This window comes from Prionailurus bengalensis, chromosome B2 (assembly GCF_016509475.1).
Source record: "Prionailurus bengalensis isolate Pbe53 chromosome B2, Fcat_Pben_1.1_paternal_pri, whole genome shotgun sequence".
NCBI classification, from domain to species: domain Eukaryota; kingdom Metazoa; phylum Chordata; class Mammalia; order Carnivora; family Felidae; genus Prionailurus; species Prionailurus bengalensis.
Genome location: NC_057349.1, coordinates 49,114,403 through 49,141,148, shown reverse-complemented (window position 1 = coordinate 49,141,148; position 26,746 = coordinate 49,114,403). Strand labels below are relative to the sequence as shown.

General features: G+C 41.1%; 1 protein-coding gene across 1 annotated transcript in view; it reads left to right on the top strand.

Moving 5' to 3' along the window:
- PKHD1 (PKHD1 ciliary IPT domain containing fibrocystin/polyductin) overlaps window positions 1–26,746 on the top strand; it is a 484,305-nt gene that overhangs the window by 155,628 nt on the left and 301,931 nt on the right. The window contains 1 exon segment of the mRNA XM_043591641.1: window positions 9,231–9,443. Within this exon segment, the coding sequence (XP_043447576.1) occupies window positions 9,231–9,443 (213 nt within the window).

Here is a 26,746-nt window from a genome sequence, read left to right as displayed (position 1 = left end):
AAGTAGCAATTGATGATAATAGCTATAATGACGAAGGCATTTATTTGTATCTGTGTTTTGGTTCCTTTGAATATTTCTAGTAGTTTCTTTCCCACGAATATGTTTACACCTTATAGTTAGTGTAGAGTTAATTAATTTATAAAGTTAATGAGTTTTATGTTTCAGAGCAAAAAAGTAAAAACTGATTGACAATCTTTATCTTTCTCAATTATCTGTAAAATTGGCCAATTCACTAAAACCAGGGTGTTTCTATTTACCGGGGGCAATTAAACTTTACCTGACCTTGTGGCTGTAGAGACTGTATTTTTTGCATTTTTTTTTAATGTCAGCACCTAGCAGAAAGGGTGGAAAATAACAGCAAATGTTGGATGAATGAAGAAGTGAATTAATTTGCAATACCAGCCTTGTAGTTTTCAACCGATTTTAGATGAGAGTATACAGCATAAGACTATGGACACTTAGAGCAATGACTTAATTTACCTAGAGCAGTAGTTCTCAAAGTGTGGTCCCTGATCAACATCAGTATCATGTGGGAACTTGCTAGAAATGCAAATTTTGGGGCCCCATAGCAAATCAGCTTTGGGTATGAGACCTGCCAATCTGTGTTTGGAGACCTCCAGGTGACTTCGATGCATGTTCAAGTTTGAGAACTACTAGGCTAAAGCAGTAAAGGGAGCCATATAGAATTGTCAGGACTGGAAGCCAATGAATATAGCCCTGCTAATCTTTTCCCAAAGGCTGTGCGACCCTTTGCAAAGAACAGTGAAAACTTGGCTGGCCACATTGCAAGGGCCAATCCTGAGCATGGCATTCTTCATTACATGCGGTTCTCTATCCTGCCAGGGAAATCAGAGCTGATGAAAATGATTTCTCCCAACTGCCATAGTGTGTGGCTCTGAGTCGGTGATTTTATTTCAGATATTCCCCCCACCCAACCCCCACCCCCACCCCCACCCCCCAGTCTTCATTGCCAGTTTGACAGTAATACTGGGCTAATTAAGGAATTAGCACATGGCATCCATTTCAGAGAGGTGTGTGATTCTTTTCCTGCACCCTGAGAACATCTTTTGCCCATACTTTTGAGTTCATATTTTCTTTTTGTAATCAGGCAGAGACATTACAATTAAAATACCGTTAAAGTGATTCTGGCAAGTATTGCAATAAGCATGTTTTTTAATTAAAGGAAGAACGGGGGGATGCATAAGCAGCATCAGCTAAAGGGGAAATTTTCATTCGATATCTATTTTAATTGAAATGAAAAAAAAAAAAACCATCAGGAAAAGCAGCAGCAGCAGCAGCCCGTGCCTGTGTGTGTGTGGCTTGCTCCCAGGTTGCTAGGTTTAGGTGTTCTGTGCTTGATTAATTAGTAACCAGCCTGAGAGTCCATTCCCTTCGCCCCCAATCCTTAAAGCCTGATTTATGCCTCACATCCCCCATGAATATGTGAGGGCTCAGGCATCTATTTCCTGAGCTGCTAGTGGATAGGATTATGGAGCGTGCACTGAGCTCTTGGGGGCTCTCGTTTGCCAGCCAAATTGATTTTCCGCCTTTCTGGCTGGGGACAAGCCCACCTCGAAGGCTTCTAGGCTCTGCTCCAGTGGATCAGGCACAAGCCTAATCCGGATCTTGCCAACAAAGGAAGCTGTGTGCATCCCCAACACAGCTTTTGGCTGTGTCTGCCTTCCCCCAGTACTACTTTTCTCCTCTCTCTCTCTCTCACCTCCTCCTGATGCCCACCCCTACAGCAACACCGTCCGGTAGGGTGCAGTAATGGGCCTGGATAGCTCAGCCAGCTCTTCTTACCCAGGCAGAGAAAGGGTCTGTCCACCCTGAATGGATAGTTTTCTACAATTCTCTAGGGAGAGAGAGAATTCCAGAGGCTTCCCTATGTATTTGAGTGTATAACTACAGGAAAGGTAACCAGATCCAGGCTGCTAAATGTTTTAAGGAATTATTTAAGGTTGACTCAAAAAACTGAATGGGGGTTCATCAATATAAACAAGTAAATGGAATAATTTATGTATACAAATTTAGGGAGTTCAGGCTTTGAGCAATGAATTATCTAGTTTGGGTTATAGATTGATGGAATTAATTGAGGTCCTCAGATGCCTACCTGGGCCTTGCCTCCATTCCCGTCTGACTTTCCCTCTGCTTAACCCTGGAGTCATTCTCACTGGGTTCATTTTATCACCTGGCTTTCACCCACTAAGGAAGTGCACTCTTGCTCTGCACCCTTTCTCCCCCAAAACCTTCTAAAGTTCACATAATGACATCTTTTCATCTACCACCTTCCTAGTTCTTAAAATTCTTCCTAGAGCTTATGTCACTAGGACCTTCCAAATCTTATAATTCACCTAAGTTTTGTGACCCACACCGAAGAATCTTGCTACTTCCTCTCCTTAGTCTGGTTTTCAGATATTAATATTTGACAGTTGGTTTCTCTTATCTCTCTTCTGTTCTCCCTCTCCACGATCTCCCTGGGAGACCTCATTAATGTCTTCTTTTTTAAAAGTTTTTATTTATTTTTGAGAGAGAGAGAGAGAGAGAGAGAGAGAAAGAGAGAGAAAGTGTGTGAATGAGCCAGAGAGGGGCAGAGAGAGAGGGGTACAGAAGATCTGAAGTAGGCTATATATTGATAGCAGATAGCCCGGTCCTATGGGGCTTAAATTCACAAACTGCAAGGTCATGACCTGAGCTGAAGTTGGAAGTTGAACCTACTGTGCCATCCAGGCACCCTGGGAGACCTCATTCACTTCTGTAACTTCAACTCCTACTTATTCAACATGAATTTATTGACCACTTGCCAAGTTCCCCTATGGACCAGCCACTGTTGTAGGTATAGGGGCTATGGTTGTGAATGAAATAGACCAAAATTCTTGCTCTTACAGAGTTCATTTCTCTAAAGAAGGCAGTCAAGAATGTAAATTATAGTTTTTGTTCGATTTGCTAAGCAAATGGAGTGGGTGGAGAGGGAGTTTAGTGGCAGTTGGTGGGATTTGCACACAGTAAGGCAAAGGCCATGAAGTAGGGAGAGTAAGAAGGTCAGTGCAACAGAGGACTGGGAGCCTGAAGGAGAGCACAGTGAGACTGGGCCAGAGAGGACCAAGTCTGTAGGATTTGGTCAGCTTTGCCTCCAAGTGTGGTGGGAGCCATTGGAAACTCTGAGCAGAGAGGTGACATGACAAGGTTCACAGAAAAGAAAACAATTACACTTGATGCTGTTTTGAGAATAGACCCTGTGGTGCAGGTGGGGGTGGGGACAGAAGCAGGGAGCAGAATTAAGAGGCTGTTGCAATAATCTGGGGATGAGATGAGAGTGACTTAGACCCCAGCGGCAGATGTGGAAGTGGTGAGAAGTGCTTAGATCGTGGGGATTTTCTGAAGGCAGGATGCACAAAATTTCTTGGAGAATTGGCTGTGAGAGTGAAAGTTGATGCTAGAATTTTCAGACTGAGCACCTGGAAGAATGGAGTTACCATTTGCGGCCTCGGCAAGGACTGTGGGATGATCTGTGGGACAAGGTGAGGAATTCATTTTTTTGAATGTGCTCAGTTGAGGAGCTTGTGAGACATCTAAGGAGAGATATTGAGTGGTAGTTGGGTATGTGAGTTTGAGCTGAGGGCAGAGGTGGGCCTTGGAGATACCAGTTTGGGAGTCATCAGCCGTTAGCCTGTGATGGTATTTAAATCCCTAGGACAAGGTGAGACAACCTTGTTCATAGAATGATAAGAAAAGTGGTAGAAGGACTGAGTGTTGAGATACTCTGCATGTCAGTAGTTGGGACAAACAGGAGGAGTCTGAGGAGGCTAGGAGGGGAGTCTTGGGGAGTAGGAGGAAAACCAGGAGAGCACAGTGTTGGCCAGTGAGGGGAAGGATTTTCCAGAAAGGAGTTACTTAGCCTATCATATACTGCTGGCCACTCAGGACAGGCGAGAACAGAGCATCGAGACTTGGATTCACCAGTCTGGATGCCATCATGACCTTCATAGGACCAGTTCTTACAGACTTGTCAGGCAAAGGCCTAGCTGGGGAGGGGTCAAGGGAAGGGAGGCAAAGAATTGCAAATAGAAGGCGTAGCCAGTTCCTTTGGAGTCTTATTGTGTGGTAAAATATTTATACTCTAGATTCTTACCGTAAAGGGGAAAATAGCTAGAACTGTGTAATTTTTTTTTTTCAAAACACATACAACAAATCATTCCGCGGTTATTACAGAGGATGGCTAATTGTGGGGTTAGCGAAAAGCAGGTTTTGATGTACTTTGCAAACATGAGCTAGCTGCTAAAAGTCTCCTTGACTTCCCTTTAAAAGAAATAAAAGGGATGTTGAATGGAAAAGAGTGATTACATGTAAAAAGTTGTGTTCATTTATTTATTTTAGAGGGGAAGTAACAATAATGATGGTTGATTGATTTTTATAAAATTACCCAAGGTCACTTGTGGGACATACTCAGCTTTCATGAACAATCATAATAAGCAACTTAAGGGTCACAGCCACAGGCCGATTTCAGCCCTGCTCTTTATTTCAGTGCTCAGAAATGTGGTCAAGCTCTATAAAGTGGAGGAATAAAGTCCTCCCTGTGCCCTCCTATCTCAAGTCACTACGCTCCAAAGCAGCTCACTGGATATTTGTTTTAAGCTAATAAAGTGTGAGGAGATAACACTTGGGGCCTTGGAACAGAGCTAGCTTGGGTATAAACCTTACATTCTTTCACACTGAGAAGCTTTCATTTTTGTTACCACTTTTAATTATTTCAATTAAAAAGAGATGAATTCCTCATCAAACTCTCTTCTTAATTTACCTAGATTTCCTTATACTTGCCACTGATAAGTAAGGAGGGAAGGCTTTTTAGCAGGAAGTAATGGTTATCATATTAATTAGTCCTGTTTTTAGTACTCTTGCCAATACCAATCATTCATTTTCTCCCTTCATTAGCATCATTATTAGCTCCCCTCAGTAAATGATGTTTCTAAATTTCTACCCATTTGTTTTTGTGTGTTTAATATTTCGCTTGATGGGATGAGGAACAAAGCCCAGGTTTATAAATTTATCCACTAATCCTTGTATTCTGCCTCAAATCCTGTTTTGCATGAGGCAAGGTATATCTACATTTACAAAATGGAAATAAAACATATATAAACAAGCCACAGGCAAACTTCACTTAGGTTAACACATGTTTTTCTTTAAATATAACTGTGATAATTCTAATTAATAAAAAAGTGACCCGGGAGGGTTTGCAGATGTAGATTGAATATGAACTCTTCTGGAAGGTGGTCCTGGGTTCTAAGGCTTGCTCTGCTCATTCTGGGCTGAGAGAGACCACCTCTCCCACCTCTCACTCTCTGGACTGTGAAATATGATGCATGATATTGACTTCAGACTTATTTTGAAGGTCATTTCCGACAACACATCTAAAGATTTTGACATACAGTAGGGGCTTAATAAGTGTTAGCACCATTGTTTTCCCTGTAGAATTATTTGAATTTCTGACTATGTATGTTGATACTCTTCCCAAGTGAAATGCCAAGTTCACTGCAGCATAGGTGGTATCAGGAAAACATGAGCTCTCTGTCTCCATCAGTGCCAAAGACACATCCAAATGAATTCTTGAAGATGTAGATGTCCAATGTTTTAAAGCTGGAAAGGGTCTCGGTGAATGCATGGTTCTGTCCTGCATGGGAATGATGAGAAAACAGATCATCCCCAGGCACTGAGTAGGACAGATTTGGAAACTGGGTAATCTAAGACCTAGCAATTTTATGGGACTTATTGAGGGTCATTGAGAGGCTAATAGGCAGAGTCTGCCCCCTGTTTCCACCACTTGCTCATCAAGGTCAGTTCACATTTCCTGACTATTTATAATGGAGGAGTCATACCATGCAAATCCATGGTCCACCAGTTGAAAATAATTAGTTGGGACATTAATGACATGTGACTGTGAATGGAAAAGTTTTAGTAAAGAGGTCACATTTCTTCCCTCTTGTTCACAGCAGGATTAATGACTATTACTGCATTTGTTTAAAAAAATTTTTTTAATGTTTATTTATTTTTGAGAGAGACAGAGACGGAATGCGAGTGGGTTAGGGGCAGAGAGAGAGGGAGACACAGAAGCTAAAGCAGGCTCCAGGCTCTGAGCTGTCAGCACAGAGCCCAACGTGGGGCTCAAACCCAGGAACCATGAGATCATGACCTAAGCCGAAGTCGTATGCTCAACCGACTGAGCCACCCAGGCGCCCCACTATTATTGCATTTTTGATGATTATTCTTGTCATTGTGATGGCAATGGAAGGGAAAATTAAAGTCAAAATTGCCAGTAGGTCCTCTGGAAGTCTGGAAGTCATGTGGTGCTGCTGTAGCATCAAGCCTGCACATCAATGGACATTTTCTTGCATCTTGAATAGCTTACCTGAGCATGTATCACTGTACCATGCTTCACAAGGAAAGGGGGACCTGCCAATGGTGAGATGTTGGAAGGAGGGAGACCAGTAGTGCTAGAGTGTTGGGGGAGGTGTGCAAATGAGTAGTGATGGCACCAGTGGGGCAAGTGCAGACAGTGAGTTTGACAAGAGCCACTTGACACCACTGCGTTGTCTAATAGGTGCCAGACCTGAGACTGGGGATCTGTAAGCTTCACTTAAAGAAATCCCATCATAATTCTCTGAGGGAAGAACTCTTATTGTGCACATTTTACCAAGGGAGAAACTGGGTACCCACATGGGGTGTGTTCTAAATTGTGACTGAAAGGAGAGAACACTTTCAGAGGTAAAATCCACATAAACATCCTATGACTGTTGCTGATGGTGTGTAGTTTGGGTTTCAGGATATAAGCCTAGAAGGTTCAATGAAGAGGACTGAGGAAAATGGAAGAGCAATGTTAGAGCAGAAGGTCAGGGTTGAGATGGCTTCCACGTTTGAATATTGGGTCAAATGTTAACTGATCACTATCTCTGTGCTAGGATGGAAGTAAACAAAAATGACTAAGGGCATCTTAGCCTTTTTCTGCTCTCCCTCTCATCCCTCCAGTACATGTTTGAGTAAATACTTCCAGTTGTGATTTCTGGAAAACAACAATACAACTAAATAACTTGGCACATTGGATTTAGGACTAAATTTAGCAATTGAAGAGTCTTGGTCTTCACTGCCGCTCACTCACTGAGATTCTCCTTTCTACAGGAGAAATTGTTTTGTAAAAAAAATTTTTTAATGTTTTTTTTTTTTTTTTTGAGAGAGACAGTGTGAATAGGGGGGAGGGGCAGAAAGAGAGGGAGACACAGAATCTGAAGCAGTCTCTGGCCTGTCAGCACAGAGCCTGACGTGGGGCTTGAACCCTTGAGCAATGAGCTCATGACCTGAGCTGAAGTCTGAACCTTAACCGACTGAATCACCCCGGTGCCCCCAGAAGAATCTGCTTTTTGAGCCATTTTCTTTGTATCCATAAACGAAATTCAGATACTTAATCCAGATTCTCTAAAATGATATAACCATTTATTAGTTTGCTCTACAATTATATATATTGAGTGCCACCTACCTATTTGTCACTGTTCTAGACAATGAAATACAGAGGTAAACAAAACAGATTAGTGCCCTCATGAAGCATGCATTCTAGTGGGGGGGGGAGGGCAGACACTAAACACGTAAATATATAATGTGCCTGATGGTAAGTGTTATGAAAGAAAATGCATTTGAGTAAGGAGTGAGGGCATGCTATTTGTATAGCCTGGAGAGGAAGGCCTCAGTGAGGAGTTAACATTTGATTTGAAACAAGAGGGAGTGAGTCACAGGGATACCTGACAGAAGAATACAGCAGGTCAGAAAACAAGTAAGTCCTGCTGAGAACTGACCAGCAGGCCAATGTGTTCAGGGCAGGTGAGTGAAGGGGTGAGTTGTAGATGATGATGCAGGGGAACTGGAGGTGGGTGGTAAATCATGAAGGGCCTTTTGCAGCCCAGTATCAGGACTTTGACTTTCATTCTGAGTTAGGTGGCAAGCTGTTGTAGGATGTGGAAAAGAGGGCTCCTGATGTTTCCAGTATGAAATCAAACCTCTTACAACCTTGTTACAGGATAGAAGAGTCTTGTCCAGTACTTTTGCAAACCATATGCAGGAGGGAGATAGATTTAGTAACTCATTCAGGTTAAAGTGGTTATTTAGATGGGATGCTTTAATTATTTTGGCATTACAGGGAAAATTCTATATGAAATACAAATATTCTAAGTTCTTTTAAAGAAAAGTATTATAAAGATGAAAGCATGTTTTAATTTATTAAGTATTTAATTCTCACAATTTAATTTTATTGTAAAATAATACTCCTACATCACAGAAAATTTGGTTATTGAAGAAAACATATCTGTATCAGTTAAGTTTATTTGATTGCTAACAATGGAAACCAACTTTCTTTTACAATAGGAAATTTAGGGAGAATATATTGGGTCATTTACAAGAACTGATAGAAAGTCTGGAAAATTAGGTGTAGAAATGATAGCTGTCAGGGCATTTTGAAGGGGCTTAGCAGGTGGGGGCCTCAGAAATAGAAACCTCTTCTCAGGCTCATTTAGATGCCGCCAATGGAATTACTAAAATCTAAACATTTCTTGTCTTCTCTTCCATTGAGCTCCAGATTTTCATTTGAAGCATGGGTACATGGCTTAGACTACAGTAGGACAGGCTACTCTGATTGACAATCCCACTCAACTCTGTTGAGTGGAGCAGAGCAATTTCTTAAGGAAATTAGTGTCTATTATCAAAAGTGAAGTAAAATGTTGGCCAGGTAAAATGCTGCATACGTCATGATGGCAGCCCTAATTACAGTCCCTAGTGTCATAATTTGTATAATTTCCCCATATTTTATTCTATTCCTATTTCTTATTCACTTGTTTCTAAACTTAATTTTATAGGCTGCTTTTATCTGTTGATTGATGGCCAAAATGGTGACTTTCTCATCCCTTATTTGACCAGTCCTAAATTGCTGGGCATTTAGGATATTGCCATGAAAAACAACATAGAGATGTGGTGAATAGTGATAGCCAGCCTCAACTGGCTTAGTGGTATAGTGTGTCTACCCATGGGGGTCCAATCCATATTCTATTGTGCTTCTAGAAGAGAGAGCAAGATAAAATAAGTCTAAATTCCAGCAAATGTATATAAATAAAGAGGATTTCATCAGACATTGGAACTGTCAAAAGGTGGTGAACCTTATCCTCCCAGGGACTGATAATCTTCTCTTTGGCCATTAGGAGGCAAGCTGATTTTCATGGATCCAGGACCCATTGAGCTCAGGGTACACTCCATCCTCATTTCTGATGGTGGGGAGCTCCGGATTGGATCCAAGGACAAGCCCTTCCAAGGCAAAGCTGAGATCAAACTCTACGGGAGTTCTCACTCTACCCCTTTCTTTCCATATGGTGTCAAGTTCCTGGCTGTGAGGAGTGGAACACTTTCCCTGCATGGTGAGTGAAGCAGTGGACCCAAAGAGATGAGGTAGAACGGTGTCTAGACCATGTGCTGGTGATGGGGCAATGGTAAAACCTCTTAAAAATCTTGGACCATCTGTTGCTGAGGCGACAAAGTTAATTACAGCATGGGCACTATTTCCTTAAGTAAGAAATGCTAGTGGCTATTATTCTTGTGGCAGACAGAGTACATTTAGTCCCCAGTTATTTCCTCACTTACCGGTAGGAGGATTCGATAACCTCCACCCACCGTCAGGGGACTTTCATGTCTCCCAGTGGTTGGACCACACTTCCCTGTCCTACTGGGACATGGGGCTTAGCCATGGACCTGCTTTGGTCAAGGAATGTGAGTGGAAGTGATATACTGCATGGCCAAGTAGAAGTTTTAAGAGCTGTTACAATGCTTTGGCCATTTTGCCCTTTTTCCTCTGCTTGAGAAGAGGCTGTCCCAAGTAGGATTGGCTCCTTCAGTTTGGGAATCAAAATGAAGACAGTAGGGGCAGAGCTGAGGTCCACCTATTGCCGACATCAGCGTGAACAGGGAATAATCTTTGTCATGGTAAGCCATTGAGATTTGTGTTAGTAACTGCAGCAAAGTATAAAATGATGAGCTTTAAGTATCTCTCTCTGGCTTCTTATGTACTTTTGGTTACATAGCATGAGCCAAAGGGAAATAAAAATGCAGGCTCAATCTCCAGAAAACATGATGTCACCTACATGGGCATTCCTATACTGGCATAACAAACTAAAACCCCATTACTTATCATAGAATAATTACTCTAGACATGGATGTGTGCATATGCTGAGGACTCTGCCATTTTGCTCTGTCAAGGCTCTGTTATACAGTAGTCATCTTTATCTGTGGAAGATAGGTTCCAAGACCCCCAGTGGATGCCCTAAATCATGGACAGCACAAAACCCATATATATACCATGTTTTCTCCTATACATACACACCCATGATAAAGTTTAATTTATAAATTAGGCACAATAAGAGAGAAACAGCAATGACTAAAAATAAAATAAAACCGCTATAACAATATATGATAGTAGAAGTTATGTGAATGTGGTCTCTCTCTCTCTCTCAAAATATCTTACTTTACTATGCTCACCCTTCTTGTGATCACGTGAGATAATAAAATGCCTACATAATGACATGAAGTGAGGTGAATGAGGTAGGCACTGCGACCCAGTGTTAGGCAAATATTGATCTTCTGACGTATAGTCATCTATATGAGGATCATCTGCTTTGAGACTGCAGTTGACCACGGGTAACTGAAACCATAGAAAGCAAAACTATGGATAAGGAGGGACTAGTGTCATCTATGGGCTTCAGTCATTGTTTACTGAAAAGCACTCTTTTGGCCCTTTTAGCTTTCTATGATAGGAAGTGAAATCTTTTCATCAAGCATTTCATCTTTGGACCAGCCAGACTGCTGCACACTGGGAATGTATTTTGTAAGGCTTAAAAAACCTATAACTATCTGGAGAGAAATTCAAAATGTCTACAATATTGATTCTTAAGTTCTAATTTGTGGAGGACTCTTCTTTCCTATCTTCATCAGCAAGAACTTACATCGATGTTGTATCCCAGCATCCACCAAGGTTTTCTATCTATTCAAACATCAGCCATGGTCTTCAATGTTAGCTCCAGTCCAACAGCCACTTACGTCATCAATACAATGTGCTGCTGTTTAGCACTGAAAAAACACAGGTGGAGAGTGCAAGCAGGCACAGAACAGTATTTTCTGTAGATCATCTGAAGGACTCTGAAGCATCACGGGTGTCCTCTGATTTGAAAGCCACCGTCCTGTAAAATGCAGACCCACAACTCTTGCTAGAAATGGAAATTCAAACGCAGAAGTGTGAGGACTCCTAATTCTTTTCCTTGGCTTCTTTAATTCCAACCCTTTCCATGCTCATGTTCTATTATGAAGGATCAGCATAACAGCTCATAAGTATACCATATGCATGTGCATTGTCAATGTACCCTATACTCCTAAGCCTTTGTGTTTAAATAATTGTCAAATTAAGAAAATCGTTAGTGCCATTGCTGACCATCAATCAATTATGGGGCAACCAAAGCAGAGTAGATGCTTCTAAAATATGTTGACAATTCTGAAGTTTACAAAACAATGTTGCTACTTTAGCCCTGTGATGTTACTGGACATTGAGAAGGCAGACACCTCCTCTCCTTCCCTTCTCTCCTTCTGTTTCTCTGCCCCCCCTCCACCTCCTACTCTTCTCCTTTCCTGCATTTCCAGGGTTAGGTTGCTGTACTCATATCCCCAGAGTCCTGCCAGTTTGGGAGTAACTAGGACCTCTCATAAGCCACAAGCTTTCGAAGTGAACACAAGGTATTTTTCCTCTCTGAAATGTTATTGCCTCATTTCATTCATGTGAAGGAAACCCTGCACGGGAGAGAGCGCAGTCACCAGGTAAGGGCTCCCTTCTCTAGGTCTCTGTCAGGGAACCCCCAGCCCAGCCTGCAGCTCATCAGCCCTCCCCTGTCTCCCTCTCCTGCACACCTGAGGTCTTAGATTCCCCTCTGGCAGGGCAGTATAGTAAGGCTAAAATCGTTACATAATTTCACTGGCCTTTTCCCAGGGCCTGCCATGGGTCTGATGACCCTGGGGCTTTAAGGGAAAACTAATTTTCTTTTGCTGTCACGTATGCAAAACAGTGAGCAACCTGATTCACTACTTTGCATCCAAAGTCCCTAATGACCCAGTGCTCATTCAGCTTCCTGGTGTGATGCCGTGAGATTCACCACCTTGTGCACAAAAGATTTGTCCGGGAGATTTTTTTTACAAAATCCAGGTTTCTGGCCCTTGCCCCCAGAGTCTGACTTGGAGGGCCTGAGTGGACCCGGAAACGTGCATTTAAGTGGGCCCCTGACGTGATTTGATTCAGGTTGCCCACTGATTACTCTTGGAGAGATGCTGTTTTTAGTGGTTAATAGTTTTGGAATCAGAAACCTGTCCAGTTCTGCCACTTATCAGCTATGACATTGGGCAAATTAAGCTCCATGAAACCAGGAAAACATGGTCCCTACCTCATAGCCCTACTCCTTGTGAACTACTCTGAGGTATTTGGCACACAATAACACTCAAGCAAAAATTAGTTATGGCTATTTTATTATATCCCTCCCCCACCCCAAACACTCAGTACCCAGTGCCAATTATCTCATGTTTTCTTGTAGGGGGGAAGGGGAGAGGGGCTTCTATTTAAAAATTTGGCATGGAGCCTAGAGATTTTCTCCTTATTAATTTTCTTGTCTACCACTCCTGATCAGAGCAGGAGAGAGGTTTTAGCTTGGGAAATCATGAGGTAGCAACATTCCCAGGCATCTTCTGTTCTGTTCCCACTGCCCAGCGAACACATTTTGATGTCAATCTTTGGTGGTGCAGCTCCTCCCCGGGGGTGGAAAACCACCCTTCCTGGGTGTGGTTACAAGAAAGTCTTCTGGAAGCCATTTGCGTGGGCCCCAGAATAGCCAGAAGCAGAGCACTGTCCAGCAAGGAGACCTCTTGCAGGCATTTTATTCCTAACGTCCAACAGTGAGAGGACTGACTGATGGGTACTAATTTAACTCCAGCTCTGGTCCCAGAGAATCACACAAATGGCCGGCACGTTAGTGCTTTCCCACCTTCTGTCTCCTATCTCATTCTTCATTGCTGCCCCTGGAACCCTTCTGCTCCAGCTGATTTTTATCGTGGTTTCATATCGCTAAGCAAACAGGTTTTGCTGTTCAGCTGTCATGAGGAAAGATGGAGTTGAAAGCCCGTTGCATGTTTTTCTTTTAATGTAGGAAAACCTTCACATGCTCATACACACACACACACACACACACACACACACACACACACACACACAGAGCCATCTTTCTCTTTCTTAGGGTTTGGGAGTGGATTGAGGGCTATTCCAAATCTCTGATGGGGTTCAGATTGCTTAGTCAATTCTGTCACCTGCTCCCTCTGGTAACGTGACAAAAAGGGTCTCAGGATTCCTCCCAAGTGGCAGTCTTAGGGTTGGGTGGCTGTAGTCGATAAGGAAATTTCACTCTTGCCTTTTTCTTTTCCCACTCTGTCTGCCAATCCAGGTTCACTACCCCAATCCCAGTGCCAATCACCTGTCACTTTTCAAGGGGGCCGCTGTCAGCCTGGGCAACTTGAATTTTTGACAATGTAATTACGGCCCTTGCTTCCACAGTGGGAGTCTGAACAGGATGGTGGGGCTTTTATTGATTGTTCAGCAGGGAAATTTATCAATGTCTCTCACTTCATTTCCAGTTCCTCCCTGAGAAATTTGGCTGACAGTTTCTTAGGAGAAAAAGCAGTCTTACGGCCTTGAATGGACTTCTGTCTTTGTCCTTTTCAAGAAATTACAAGATACAGGCATTAAATATACATGGAAGTTTCTGAGAAAAGTGGGTATGTGGGAGTACAATTGAGGAAAACACTAAGGCAATTATAGGAACATAAGAATTTGGTAGGAACAAATAAGAAAAGAGAACTAATATAAATAAGCAAGTTTAGATATGTTTTATTTTCCTTCTAAAGGCACCAAGTATATTTAAATTCCATGCTGTTTATAAGTACTATATCATGGGCACTATTTTAGTTGCTGAAGGGCATCAGGCTGTCTTGAAGCATGGTATTGTGTGCATGGAATAGACGTGAATGTAGGAGAGTGTTCCTGGTTCTCATCCTGTGCTCCACAAAATCCAGATATTTCTTGGAGGAGCCTCAGGGATTCCCCAGACAATGAAGTATTTGGGGGTCCGTCAGTAAAGGTTTAAATTGCTCAAGTAATGCATTCATTGCTTATCTCTATATATGTGTTCAAAGTAATATTTCATTAGAAGCAAGGGTTCCATTGCTAAAATAGTGGTTAAAAACAAATATGAGCGCATCCTTTAAACTGTGGCATGTAGATCCTTTGGAGGAGTTTAGGGCTCCTCTTTGTATGATTCCTTCTTTCCCCAAGACTGATAGAGCTTGGGGACTGTTCCTGTGATCTACTCTGTGATGTAGTATGAAACTTTCCAGAGCCTATCTCCTCTTAGAACAGTCCCTCCAACAATGTATTTTCAGATCTCTGCTCTTTTGTCACCTGACCAGCCACTTTCAGTCGGGTCTCCCTCTATATCCATAACATCCCCTCTTGCCCCTGCTTTTTACCTATTTCTTCTAGATCATGAGTCTTCCCCATTTTTCTTTTCTGTCTCTCTTTTCTTTGGGCTGGAATATAAACCATAGCAGTGGCATGGTATTTTGGTGTGTAGCTTTACTACTCTTAAATTACTTGATTTTAAGGGACAGAACCCCAGTGCAAACAAACTTAGAACAAAGGATTTAGGAGTTCTTGGTCAAGCCACAAGGTGGATAGGCAGGCAAGAGACCTCAGGTGTGACGGTCTCCATGGTCCCCATGCTGTCAGGACTCACTCATAGTCCTTAAGTCTGAGTCTCTGTGCATGTTATACTTCACTTGCTCCTATATGGCTACTGCATTTTCTGGTTTCAAGTGGAGTTTGGTTTTACACCACCAAAGAAAAGAGCTCTGCAAGCAGATGATCCCACTTCTGATGTGTCCTCAAAAGGCAAATGTTAGCCTAATGACACATCACAACGCCTACATCATTCACCTCATTTCATCTCATGATATAGACATTTTATCATATCACATCATCACAAGAAGAAGAAGGGTGAGTACAAGAAAACATTTTGAGAGAGAGTGGGACCACATTCCCTATTATTAGGATTGTTTTATTTTATTATTATTTACTGTTGTTAATCTCTTACTGTGCCTGATTTATAAATTAAACTTTATCATAGGTATGTACGTATAGGAAAAAACATAGGATACTAGCATTTGGCACTATCTGTGGCTTAGGCAACCACTGGTGGTCTTGGAATATATCCTCAATGGACATAGGGGAACTATTGTAAATGCTATAGTTTTTCTTCCACCTTTTCAAGGATCTTGGATTTTCTCAATGTTGAAGAGTTTATTTGTCTTCCCCTAGAACTTTTTACCACAAACTGTTACCTGAGATTTCATGGGAATCTGGAGCTGGTGTGGTGTGTAAATTGGCCATAGGTCTTTGCAAATGGTACATTTTTAGGGATGGTTGAGAGACTTGAACCTTTTAGAAATCTGACTCAGAACAGACTTTATTTTTCTCTAATCACTTTCTTAATCCGTGTTCTGATGGGTCTTTTTTTCCTCTTTCCTTAATCCACAACACCTGGGACATCATAGCTTTCCAGTTGATTTAAGGTTATTACTAAAGGCCAGTTCCAGGGTTCCTGGGTGGCTCAGTCAGTTAAGTGTCCAGCTTGGCTCAGGTCATGATTTCGTGGTTCATGAGTTCAAACCTTGCATCGGGCTCTGTGCTGAGAGCTTGGAGCCTGCTTTGGATTCTGTGTATCCTCCTTTATCTCTACCCCTTTCCTGCTCACATTCTGTCTCTCTCGCAAAAATGAATAAACATTAAAAAAATTTTTTTAAGTAAAAAAAAAAGGCCAGTTCCAACTCATTCAGTTCTCATGCAATCCTCCCTTCCATTCTCCTTCTAGAGGCTCTGTCCTGAGGCATATTTGAGTGGCAAGGGTTTGCCCTGCTCCTTTGCTTTTCCTCCTATCCTTTTTATTTTATATTTTCTTGGTGCTAGGACAGGTTGAAGAGGTAAGGCAAGAAGGCTCACAAGCTTTTTACCGTGCTCTGTGGTTGTAGCCTCTGTTAGGTGTGGCTGCCTCCCTGGATAATACTGGCTGACTGTTGATTCTTTCTCCAAAGATTTCTGCACAAGATCGTTGGAGCCTTGTGGGAGACCTCCCACTGTTTACAGTGTGGAGCCCCCCCCCCCCCGAGTTTACAGTGCTCTTAGGTTCCACCTTGGGGCCCATTTTGGGTGGAGTACCGGAGCATTGGCTCAAGGCAAGCTACCTTCCCCAGAATCCACTTGATCCAGGAGAACGTTACAAATTTGTCCACACCAATGATGTTCTACTCACCACCCCTTTCCCTGCTCCAGCTCTCCTTTTCCAAATTATCCTTTCCCTTGTTAAATAGGCATGGGCAACGCAGCAAATGTGCTGCATGTGCAGACATCCAACCTGGGGAAGGAAGCCAGGCTATTCTTCTTGCAGATAACCCTATGATTGCTACTTTTGAAGCCCTTTTTCTTTAAGTGGAGAAAAGTACCTCTATGGAAAGGAGAGGAAAAGGCCATGGCCATTTTACCCAGGCTGATGACTCACCCCTATTTCTGGGAATTCCTTTGAATGTCCTCTTTTTGTTGCTCATGTAGCCTGGGGTGGGGTCTGTCCAGAGATAGTTCAGATGACAGAATTAGATTAGTCTCCTTTTTGTAAGCCCCAAGGAAGTGTCTGCTTCCTTACTTCATGGCTCACTTACATTGTGAGGTGCTATCATCTCTTTGTTTCCTGCTTGCACCCTCTTGGTTGGTTTAGGCGAGCAGAAATCCTGCTTGAGAAGTTGCTACATTTGCACCCATATGAAAGGGTACACCAAAGGATGTTGGGGTGAAGGGGAGGGCAACTGTGTTGATTTTTGAGTTTTTGTTTGTGTGTTTTGCTGTAATTCATTTGGGTATAGGGATGGGAAAGAAGTAAGATCGAATTGAGGGGAGAAATGGAGGAAGACTGATGGGGAAAATTTAACATCTGTTCATTGCCTTCTATAATCTTCATTTATTTATATTTTATTTATTTCTTAATTTTTTTAATGTTTATATATTTTTGGGAGAGAGAAAGAGAGAGACAGAGCATGAGCAGGCGGAGGGCAAAGAGAGAGGGGACCCAGTATCCGAACCAGGCTCTTGACTCTGAGCTGTCAGCATGGAGCCTGACACAAGGCTCAAACTCACAAACTGTGAGATCATGACCTGACTGAAGTCAGCTGCTTAACCAACTGAGCCATGCAGGTGCCTCTATAATCTTAAATTCAAACAACTTCAATACAGCATTGGGGTTCTGGCCATCTGGTATGTTGTTGTAGATCATCATTATGCAGTCAAATTTATGTTATAGTGTGAACACTGTAATTCCTTGATCTGGACAAGAGTGACCTTGGAATAGTCTGTACTAAAAGGTTCCTTAAATTAAGAGTATAACCCACACTTTAAAGAACTTGTTTAAACACGTTAAAGTGAATGTGCTGTTTTTAAGGTTTTTAGGATTTTAGGTATTTACATGTAAATGCACACTGCTAATTAGTAATGAGTTCTGGCTATTCAATAATCCAAGTACAGCAGGAATCCCACTTAGAAACACATTGTAAGCTACTTTAAGTTTCTATATATACCTGAAAGTGTTGGCATTAGTCAGGTGTTTTTTGGTTGCAAATGACAGAAAACTCAATTCAGACAAAAGATAAGGGCATTTATTGCCTCATGTAACTGACAAAAATAAAACAAACTTGAGGCACAGCTGCGTCCAGGTGCTCCAATGAAGTCATCAGGCCTTTCTGCAACTCTAGGCTCTGCTTTCCTTTGAGTTGGCTTCATTTTCAGTCAGGTTCTCCCCTCCTAGAGGCAGAAATGGGTCTCTGCAGCTCCATGTGGAAGAGTGATTCTTTTCCAATAGCCATTTGACTCCTGAGCAAATTCCAACATTTACTCCTGTCAGTGTTCACATTTCTCCTTCTGTTTTCTCCCCCTTAGCTTTTAACACTAATATATTATATACAATTTATTTATCATATTTATTTTACTTGTTCTAGAATCTTCCTTAGTAGAATGTATATATCATGATCACAGGGATTTTCCTGGGTTTTTTTGTTTTGTTTTGTTTTTTTAATTTTTTCATTTATAACATTCCTATTGCCTTCAACAGTGCCTGGATTCATAGTAGGCTTTTAAGAAATATATGTTCTGTGAGCAACTGGATGAAAGCTTGAATAAAACCTCAGAATTAACTTTGGCCCTGTTTGGGTCATAAGTCTGTCACAAAAACTGTTGCTATGACCAGGGTAGAGGTATTCTTTTGGCCAAGAGGGAGCAAGGGTGTAGACAACCACCCAGACTATGTTGTCTTAGGTTGGGGGAGGATAGTTTATTAACATTAAAGCTGTGTTATGTAGCCAGGATAAGAGAATGGGTAGGTAAAGATAATAGCTTGTCTATTTTTTAAACATATGACAATCTAACATTTTTACTATTCTTACTAATTTGGAATTCCAAATTAATAAGACTTTACCGGATACTAATATGTTCAAATTTATTTAGTTTGGCTAGGATAAAAAGAAACGCTAACAAACCATCAGTCACTTCACTAAGCAAAACCAAAGCCACATTTGATAGAAACACAAAAATAGAAAATTTAGAATTAAGGAATATATAATAATGTTGTGATATTTTCTAGATTTGATTATGTCTAGAAAGTGTTAGTAAAAGAAGGAGGTTGATTTTAAGACAGTTTTCAGTTTAGGGGATTCGAGACCATATGAATCTTGATCTGGACTGGCCACTCTTTTGTATAAATGTGTACATACAGGGCAATGGGCAGCAAAGGTTATCAATCTTGAGCATAGCTGGTCCTTGAACAATGCAGGGGTTAGGGGAATTGACACCCTGCACAGTTGAAAATCCACATATAACTTTTGACCCCCCCCCCCCCAAACTTACCTTTAATTGCCTACTGTTGACTGGAAGGAAACCTTACTGATAACATAAACAGTCAATTAGCACTTATTTCCTGTGTCACATGTATTATATACTGTGTTCTTATAATAAAGGGAGGTAGAGAAAAGAAAATGTTATTAAGAAAATCATAAGAGAAAATACACTTACAGTCCTGTGGTAGACCCATATAAGTGGACCTGTGCAGTTCAAACCCCCTGTTGTTCAAGGCTCAACTATAGGACTTGGCTGAAGCCAAAACGAGAAAGGAACCTCATTATTATTCTAAGAAAGCTAAGATGGCGTTTATTGTTTTCCAGTAATCCATCAGCCAGAGACCTGGCTGTCATTCTTGATTTCCCCTTTTCTATAATTCCCCATATTGTATCTGTCACCAACTCCTCATTTTAATTCTTAGATAAATCCTGAACCCATTTACCATTTACTTCTCCCCCGCCTCCCCTTACTATCACCTTTGTTCACGATACCACCAATTGGTGTGTGGGCTTACAGTTTAAGCTTTCTGGTTTATCTACTGGTTGCCATTTTTGGCCCTGTGTAGTTCGTTCTTTACCCTGGAACCAGGGTGATGTATATTTTTTTATTTATTTATATTTGATAGAGAGAGTGCTCAGGTGCACATGTGAACAGGGAAGAGGCAGAGAGAGAGAGAGAGAGGGAAAAAGAGAATACCAAGCAGGCTCCATGCTGTCAGCAGAGAGCCCCGTGGGGCTTGATCTCACAAACTGTGAGATCATGACCTGAGCCAATACCAAGAGTTGGATGCCTAACTGACTGAGCCACACAGGCACCCCACCAAGGTGATCTTTTAAAAACACAGATCTGTTGGGGCGCCTGGGTGGCGCAGTCGGTTAAGCGCCCGACTTCAGCCAGGTCACGATCTCGCGGTCCGTGAGTTCGAGCCCCGCGTCAGGCTCTGGGCTGATGGCTCAGAGCCTGGAGCCTGGTTCCGATTCTGTGTCTCCCTCTCTCTCTGCCCCTCCCCCGTTCATGCTCTGTCTCTCTCTGTCCCAAAAATAAATAAAAAATGTTGAAAAAAAAAATTTAAAAAAAAAAAATAAAAACACAGATCTGTTTATATCATGCTGCTGCTCAAAGCCCTCTGGTGGCTTCCCATTGTTCCTAGGATAAAGTCCATAATTTCTAACATGGTTACAGTATTCTATATGATATAGTTCCTGCCTACTCCTTCTGCCTTGTTTTCCAGCTCCCCTCCTACTCCTCTCGCCTCACTGCAGTGCTCCAGACTTGGTAACCTTCTTTTAGTTTATTAAATAGTTAATAATAGTCTTGACTTGATATGTTTTACATTTTTTAGTATCAAAAGAAATTCAACATTGCTAAGTAAATGGAATGCTACGTGGGCCAGAGCTTGTGATTTTTCCTTCAAAGAGATTTCTTCCATATATATCATCAAAGCAGTACTATTAATAGTATTGCTTTCAGCCTGGTCATGGAGGAAGAGTATCGTTGAATTGGGCATTATGTTCGGTATTTGTTAAAATTGGATTTTACCTAGATCCTGGCACTTTATAATTTTCAAAACTGCTTCCTGTTCTTTCCTCTCATTCAACTCTCACAACAACTCTGTGAAGTAGCAAAGACTGGGATCATTCCTTTCATCTTACAGATAATTAAACTGGGGCCCAGAAGGGAAGGTAGCAAACATTCATTCCATCCGCTTCATACACGTAAGACACACATGGGCTCGCTTCTAATTTGCATACACATACCAGGTGTTTACTAGTGGCAGAAAGATGGACAGAAGATACTCCTTTCAGGTTTCTGGAACTGTCTTCTCAATTTTAATTTTTCAGGTTGTGTTGGGATTCCAAGTGTGGACTTACCTCTTTTGGCTCCCTTTGTAGTATTCTTGATGGGGACATAAAGAACCTGTTTCTTTCCCAGTTATTTACCTTCAGTATTTTTATGATGTTTTCTGATCTGTATAGTAGCAATTCTACAATTTTTAAAAATGGTTTCTACCTTTGAGGTCACACTTAGAAAACTCTTTCCTCTATAGATGATATAAAAATTTACATATATGTTTCCTGGTGTCTGTCTGTCTGTCTGTATGTATGTATTTATCTATCCATTCACATTCGTGTCTTTAATCCAGGGTTAGCAAACTATGGCCCATGGTTCAGATCTGTTTTTGTAAACAAATTTTTATTGAAGCACAGCCATGCCCATCTGTGTGTTTAGGTATTATCTATGGCTCTGTCATGTTGCAGTGGCAACAGAGACTGCCTGGTCTGCAAACCTGAAACAATTTACTATCTGGCTCTTTACAGAAAAACTTTGCTAACTCCTGCTTTAATCCATCTGGAATTTATCTTGATATAGCGTATAAGTCAGTTATCTAATTTTTTTTTTCAAATGGCTAGTCAGTTTTCTCCATACTATTTATTCAAAAATTCAATTGTGGTACCTGAAAAATGGCCCCAGATATGTTCATGTCCCAATTCCTGGAACCCACGAAGATTACTTTATTTGGCAAAAGGGGCTTTTCAGATATGATTAAAGATTTTGAAATTGCGAGATTATTGTGGCTTTCCTAGAGAAGCTTAATGTAAGCACACTGGTATTTATCCGAGGGACACAGGAGGAGTCAAGAGGATGGGATGGAAGGGAGCAGAGACATTTAGGGATGCTCCATGAAGACAGAAGAGCCCACAAGCCAAGGAATACTAGGTGGCCATTAGCAGCTAAAAAAAGCAGGGAAACATTTTCCTTCCTCAGAGCTTCCAGAAGGAAACAATCCTACTTACACCTTGATTTTAGCTCAGTGAAACCAGCTAAAATTGGAATTCTAACCTTCATAACTATTAGATAATTCAGTTTGTTGTTTTGAGACAATAATTTGTAGTTGTGACAGCAGTAATAGGAAACTAATACAACAACATTTCCCTGTGATTGTTAATGTTAGCTTGATCATACATTCAGTTCTCATCTGATATAGATACAGATTAATGTCTTTTATAAATGACTTTTTAGAACAAGTTTAAAATCTGGCAAATAATGTGAATAGACATGTCTGCGTAATTAGTGCAAATGGCCAGTTAATATGAGTGCATGTGGAGAGGGCTCAGGTTTATCCTATGTTGACAGTAAAAGATTCTTTTTTGTTTTTTTTTTTTACGAATTTTTGTCTACCTTCTTATTAGTAATCAAAGAAATGCAAATTAAAACAAAAGTGATTTTTTTCCCCCTGAACAATCAAATTGACCAAAAAAAAAAAAAAAAAAAAAAGTAGAAAGTCTGAGGAACTGGCATCCATGTATGCCCCTACTGGATATATAAGTATGTGAGTCCTCCTGTCAGACAATTTGGTGATTATATCAAAAGGCTTAAAACTAAGTGTATGCTTTGATATTGCCTTGATATAGCAATGCCACTTTTAGGAATTTATTCTAAGGAGGTGATCATTAGCATGTATAAAAATTATGCTCAAGAATGTTCATGTCTGAACTGTTCATGAAAGCAACATATTGGGAAGAAACTGAGTATGAAGAAATAAGGGATCTGTAAACAAAATACACAACTTTTCACTGAGATGCTATGATACCATCATGATGTTAAATTATGTACAATACAGCTGAAAGATGTTCCTACTAAGTTAAGTAAAGAGAATTTGCAAAAAAAAAAAAAGTTATGTCAAGAATTATAGAACACTTTCGTAGTATGTGTTGAATTATTTACTTATATATGAAATTTTGTCAACGTGTGAACATAGGAAAGAACTATAGGAAAGAAAAGACATACATTAATCTGTTGCAGTAAGATTCTGGATGCTTTTGTGTCTTCTTTTGCTTCTCTATATTTTTATATTCAACATTATGTATCATTTGCTTTTCTAAAATGAAATTACACTATTGAAAATTAGTCATTTGTTCCTCATTGTTGCCTCCACTCCAAACCATAAACTGTAGTAGTGATTATCAAAGTTATATTGGGACGCCTGGGTGGCTTTAGTGTTTGACTCTTGATTTCAGCTCAGATCATGATCTCATGGTTTGTGAGTTTGATCCCCACGTTGGGCTCTGTGCTGGCAGCTTGGAGTCTGCTTCGCATTCTTTTTGTCTCCCTGTCTGCCCCTCCCATGCCTGCGCATGCTCTCTCTCTCAAAATAAATAAATAAACAAACATTTTTTAAAAAAAGTATCTATCTGGTCAGAAATATACCTGAAGTTTTTCGTATTTTTTGGACAATGAACAGAAGTGGGTATTAAAGACACGCTACAGAAGCCTTTTGTTCTAAGCAACTGGATTTTGCACCTCTATGTAAAGGACTGGCCAGTACAGTTCTAAGAATGCCATTTGTTTAATTGGCCTGAAATCCTCACAGGAGCTAGGAACAGCGTTACAGATGTTTTCATATATCTTACAATTCACTATTTCCTGGGTATTTTGAGGTTTATATTCTTCTTAGTCACTTATTTTTAATTATGGTAGTAAAAGTAAAAGTCAGATTGGGTAGAAACAAAGGTTAGCCTTTCCTTTATGCCTTTGGAAAAGGCTTGGCTCACTGCACCATCCAAATAACCTTGGTTAGCCTTAGTCTACACCCCTCTGCCAACAAAATGGTAGACTTCTTAGCATTGGGAACAGACTGTGCTCGAATCCCTTTCATCACAGTGTGGAAATGTTTACTGCTCAGCTGTGGATACAGCTAGCTGATCTGCACATTTAGAGGATTGCTCTGTTGAGCCTTCTCCTTCCTGCAGGCACATGTTCCCTGCTCCATTGGTACCACCCATGATTAACCAGTAATGATGCAGAAGGCTCATAGTGCACATACAGAGTTGAGCTCATGCAGGATTCCCTGTCAGGTTTTGTCTTTGACCAACAGAGATATCACAGCAAGTGGTTCTCAAGGGCAGAGGGAAATGGTACATGAAAAATACCCCATTCCATCTCTTTGGTCTGCCAGATAGTCTTATATTAATGCTAATGTCACAGTCTCCTTTTCTGAAGTATAGTAAATTGGATCATCTCCAATTCACAAATGGTTTGAGTTCAAAGTGTTCCTTTGTAAGATGGTTGTTTGGAATTTAGGATATATTTTTCTCAAGGAAATGCTGACAACCTTGTGGTTTAGGACCCAGGTGAGCCCTCAACAGTCTGTTTCCCCTAACTCTCCTCGCTGTTTAATGCTAGTGGGAGTACAGCAGCTGACCACTGAGTATAAGACTAATTGCATGGAGAGTAGGTCCATTTCTACTATGGGATACCAGGAACACCTCTCTCTCCATTTGGGCTCTACTATCATAATTCTTCTTGATTACTAGAAACAGAGGGTGCTCTCAGTCCCTCTGGCCTTAGAATGACTTCTGTGGCCCAGAGGCAGACTCGTGGCATGATGCAGTTTCTGGGAGCAGAGAGAACCGGTCGGATGCAAGGTGGAATCATAGGTAATAGTCTTTCTCCAATTTCTCTGGCTATTTATCACCTCTTCCTGTTGTTAGAGATAGTATATGACTAGAGAATTTGGGTCAAGTGCTGCCAGGAGGAAGGGAAAAATGAGAAATGATAGAAGGGCAGGGTTTTCTCTCCAGACCTTTGCCCTCAAAGCTCAATTCCGGCTACTATGCAGAAAGGGAATTGGAATGAACAGTGGGAAATAGGACACAAACACGAAGAGATGCTAGGTGGGTGCCCAGACCTTAACAGTAATACAAGGGTAAGGAGGTGGGGAAGAATGGGTCCTTAGGCAGTTGCATGGTCGAATAAGACTTTCTTCCCACTGCATTGTCTTGTTTAATTATGGGCAAGTGTGTGTCTTCATCTTTTAGTTTTCTTCCTTCTATTGCTCCTCTTCGGTTTCTCCTCATCTACTCAATTTTAGAATGACAATGTTCCCATGGTCCTGATCTCAGGTATTTTTCATAATTATATACTTCTCCCAGGTAATCCCACTCTTTTACATAGATTAACCTCTGTTTATATATTTCTCTTTATATGTAACTTCAGACATCTCTTCTGAGCTTCAGACTTTTCATTTGGATATTCTCTTTAATATCTAAAATGTAACCTGCCTAAAATGGTCATCTAAAGCTTAATATGTCTAAAAGTGAATGCCATTGGAGTATAAACTACCTGAAGGCAGGGATTTTGACTGTTTTTCTCACTACTGTATTTCCAGTGGCTGGAAGAGCACATGGAACATAGCACATAATAGGTGTTTAATAAATGTTTATTTAATGGATTCTTTTTTCTTCTTCCCTAAATGTCCGTGTTTATCTATCTACCAACTTGGTTCTGCTCTTGGTCAGCCTGTAAGTCACCATTGACTTCTCCTTTACCTCTAGATCCAATCAGCCAGTCCTCTTGATTCTCCAAAAGATATCTCAGATTTTTATATCTGTCTCCAGATCCACTGCCGAATACTTATTAAAACTTCTTATCTGACCTAATGCACTCATCTTCTACATTTACTGCAACAGCCTGCTACATAGACTTCTAACTTTCCTTTTACCTCCCTGCAATCTTTTCTTCACTCAACAGCCAGGGTGACCTTTAAAAACATAAATTTGATCACATAACTATTTCAAGTTAGATTTAAGTCCTTTGAAACAGGCCACCAAGGTCCTGCACCAGTCACACTGTGCCATCTCATTTGCCTTCTCCAGATACCCCTCTCTCCATTTAGTTCCTGGAACACATCAAGCTCTCGCTTGCCCCCTGGCTGGCCCTTGATCATCTTAGGACTTGACTTAGGTTTTTTCTCATTCTACCCAATATGCAGTAAATATAGTTTCTCACTAAGGATTCTCTCCCCTCAGTTTGATATGTGTACTCATGGTTTTAAAATATCACTAGTCTCACAAGAGTCTGATTTCTCAGTTACCATATTAAGTATTATTTTGGTGGTTACTTTTGGGATAAACTTTTAGTTCTTTGGGAGGGCCTGAGAGTCCCTTCCTAAGTAGGTCTTGCTCATCTTCCAGATGCAGTCTCACTGACTCTCATCAGCAACCCCCATTCCCCATATGTGCATTCTGCCAATGTCACATATATAGCAGTTATTTGAATGTGTCACATTGGCCCACATCATTGTATATACCATTACCTTTGCCTGGAGTACTCTGTTTTGTCATCTGGCCCACTATGACTTATCCCTAAAGACCCAGCTCAGTTATCACCTATTTGGGAAGCATTCCCAGAAACAACCCCCCTTTTGTGTGAGTGAAGTACCCACACCTGCGCACCAGTAGACCCTGGATGTCCCTCTGTGTTAACACTTAAAATGGTACATTTGTGACTTTTGTCTGTTTCTTGTACTGGTCATGGACCCTGGAGGACAGGTCCATCTTTCTTTCGTTCTTTCTTTTTTTTTTTAACGTTGATTTATTTAATTTGAGAGGGAGAGGGAGAGATCCAGGGCTCTATCTCACATCCATGAGATCATGACTTGAGCTGAAATCAGCAGTGGGACGCTTAACCGACAGAGCCACCCAGGTGCCCTCCTTCATGTCTGTCTTTCCAGTGCATGAGAAGTGTTCATATACATAAAAGAAAAAGCAGAATTCATTGTTTTGCTACGCATAATGTGAAGCTGCAGGTGGAAATAGAGGGAAATAATTTGCATGTGTTTCGGAAAACTATTTCTAGTTCTTTCGTGAGTTCCTT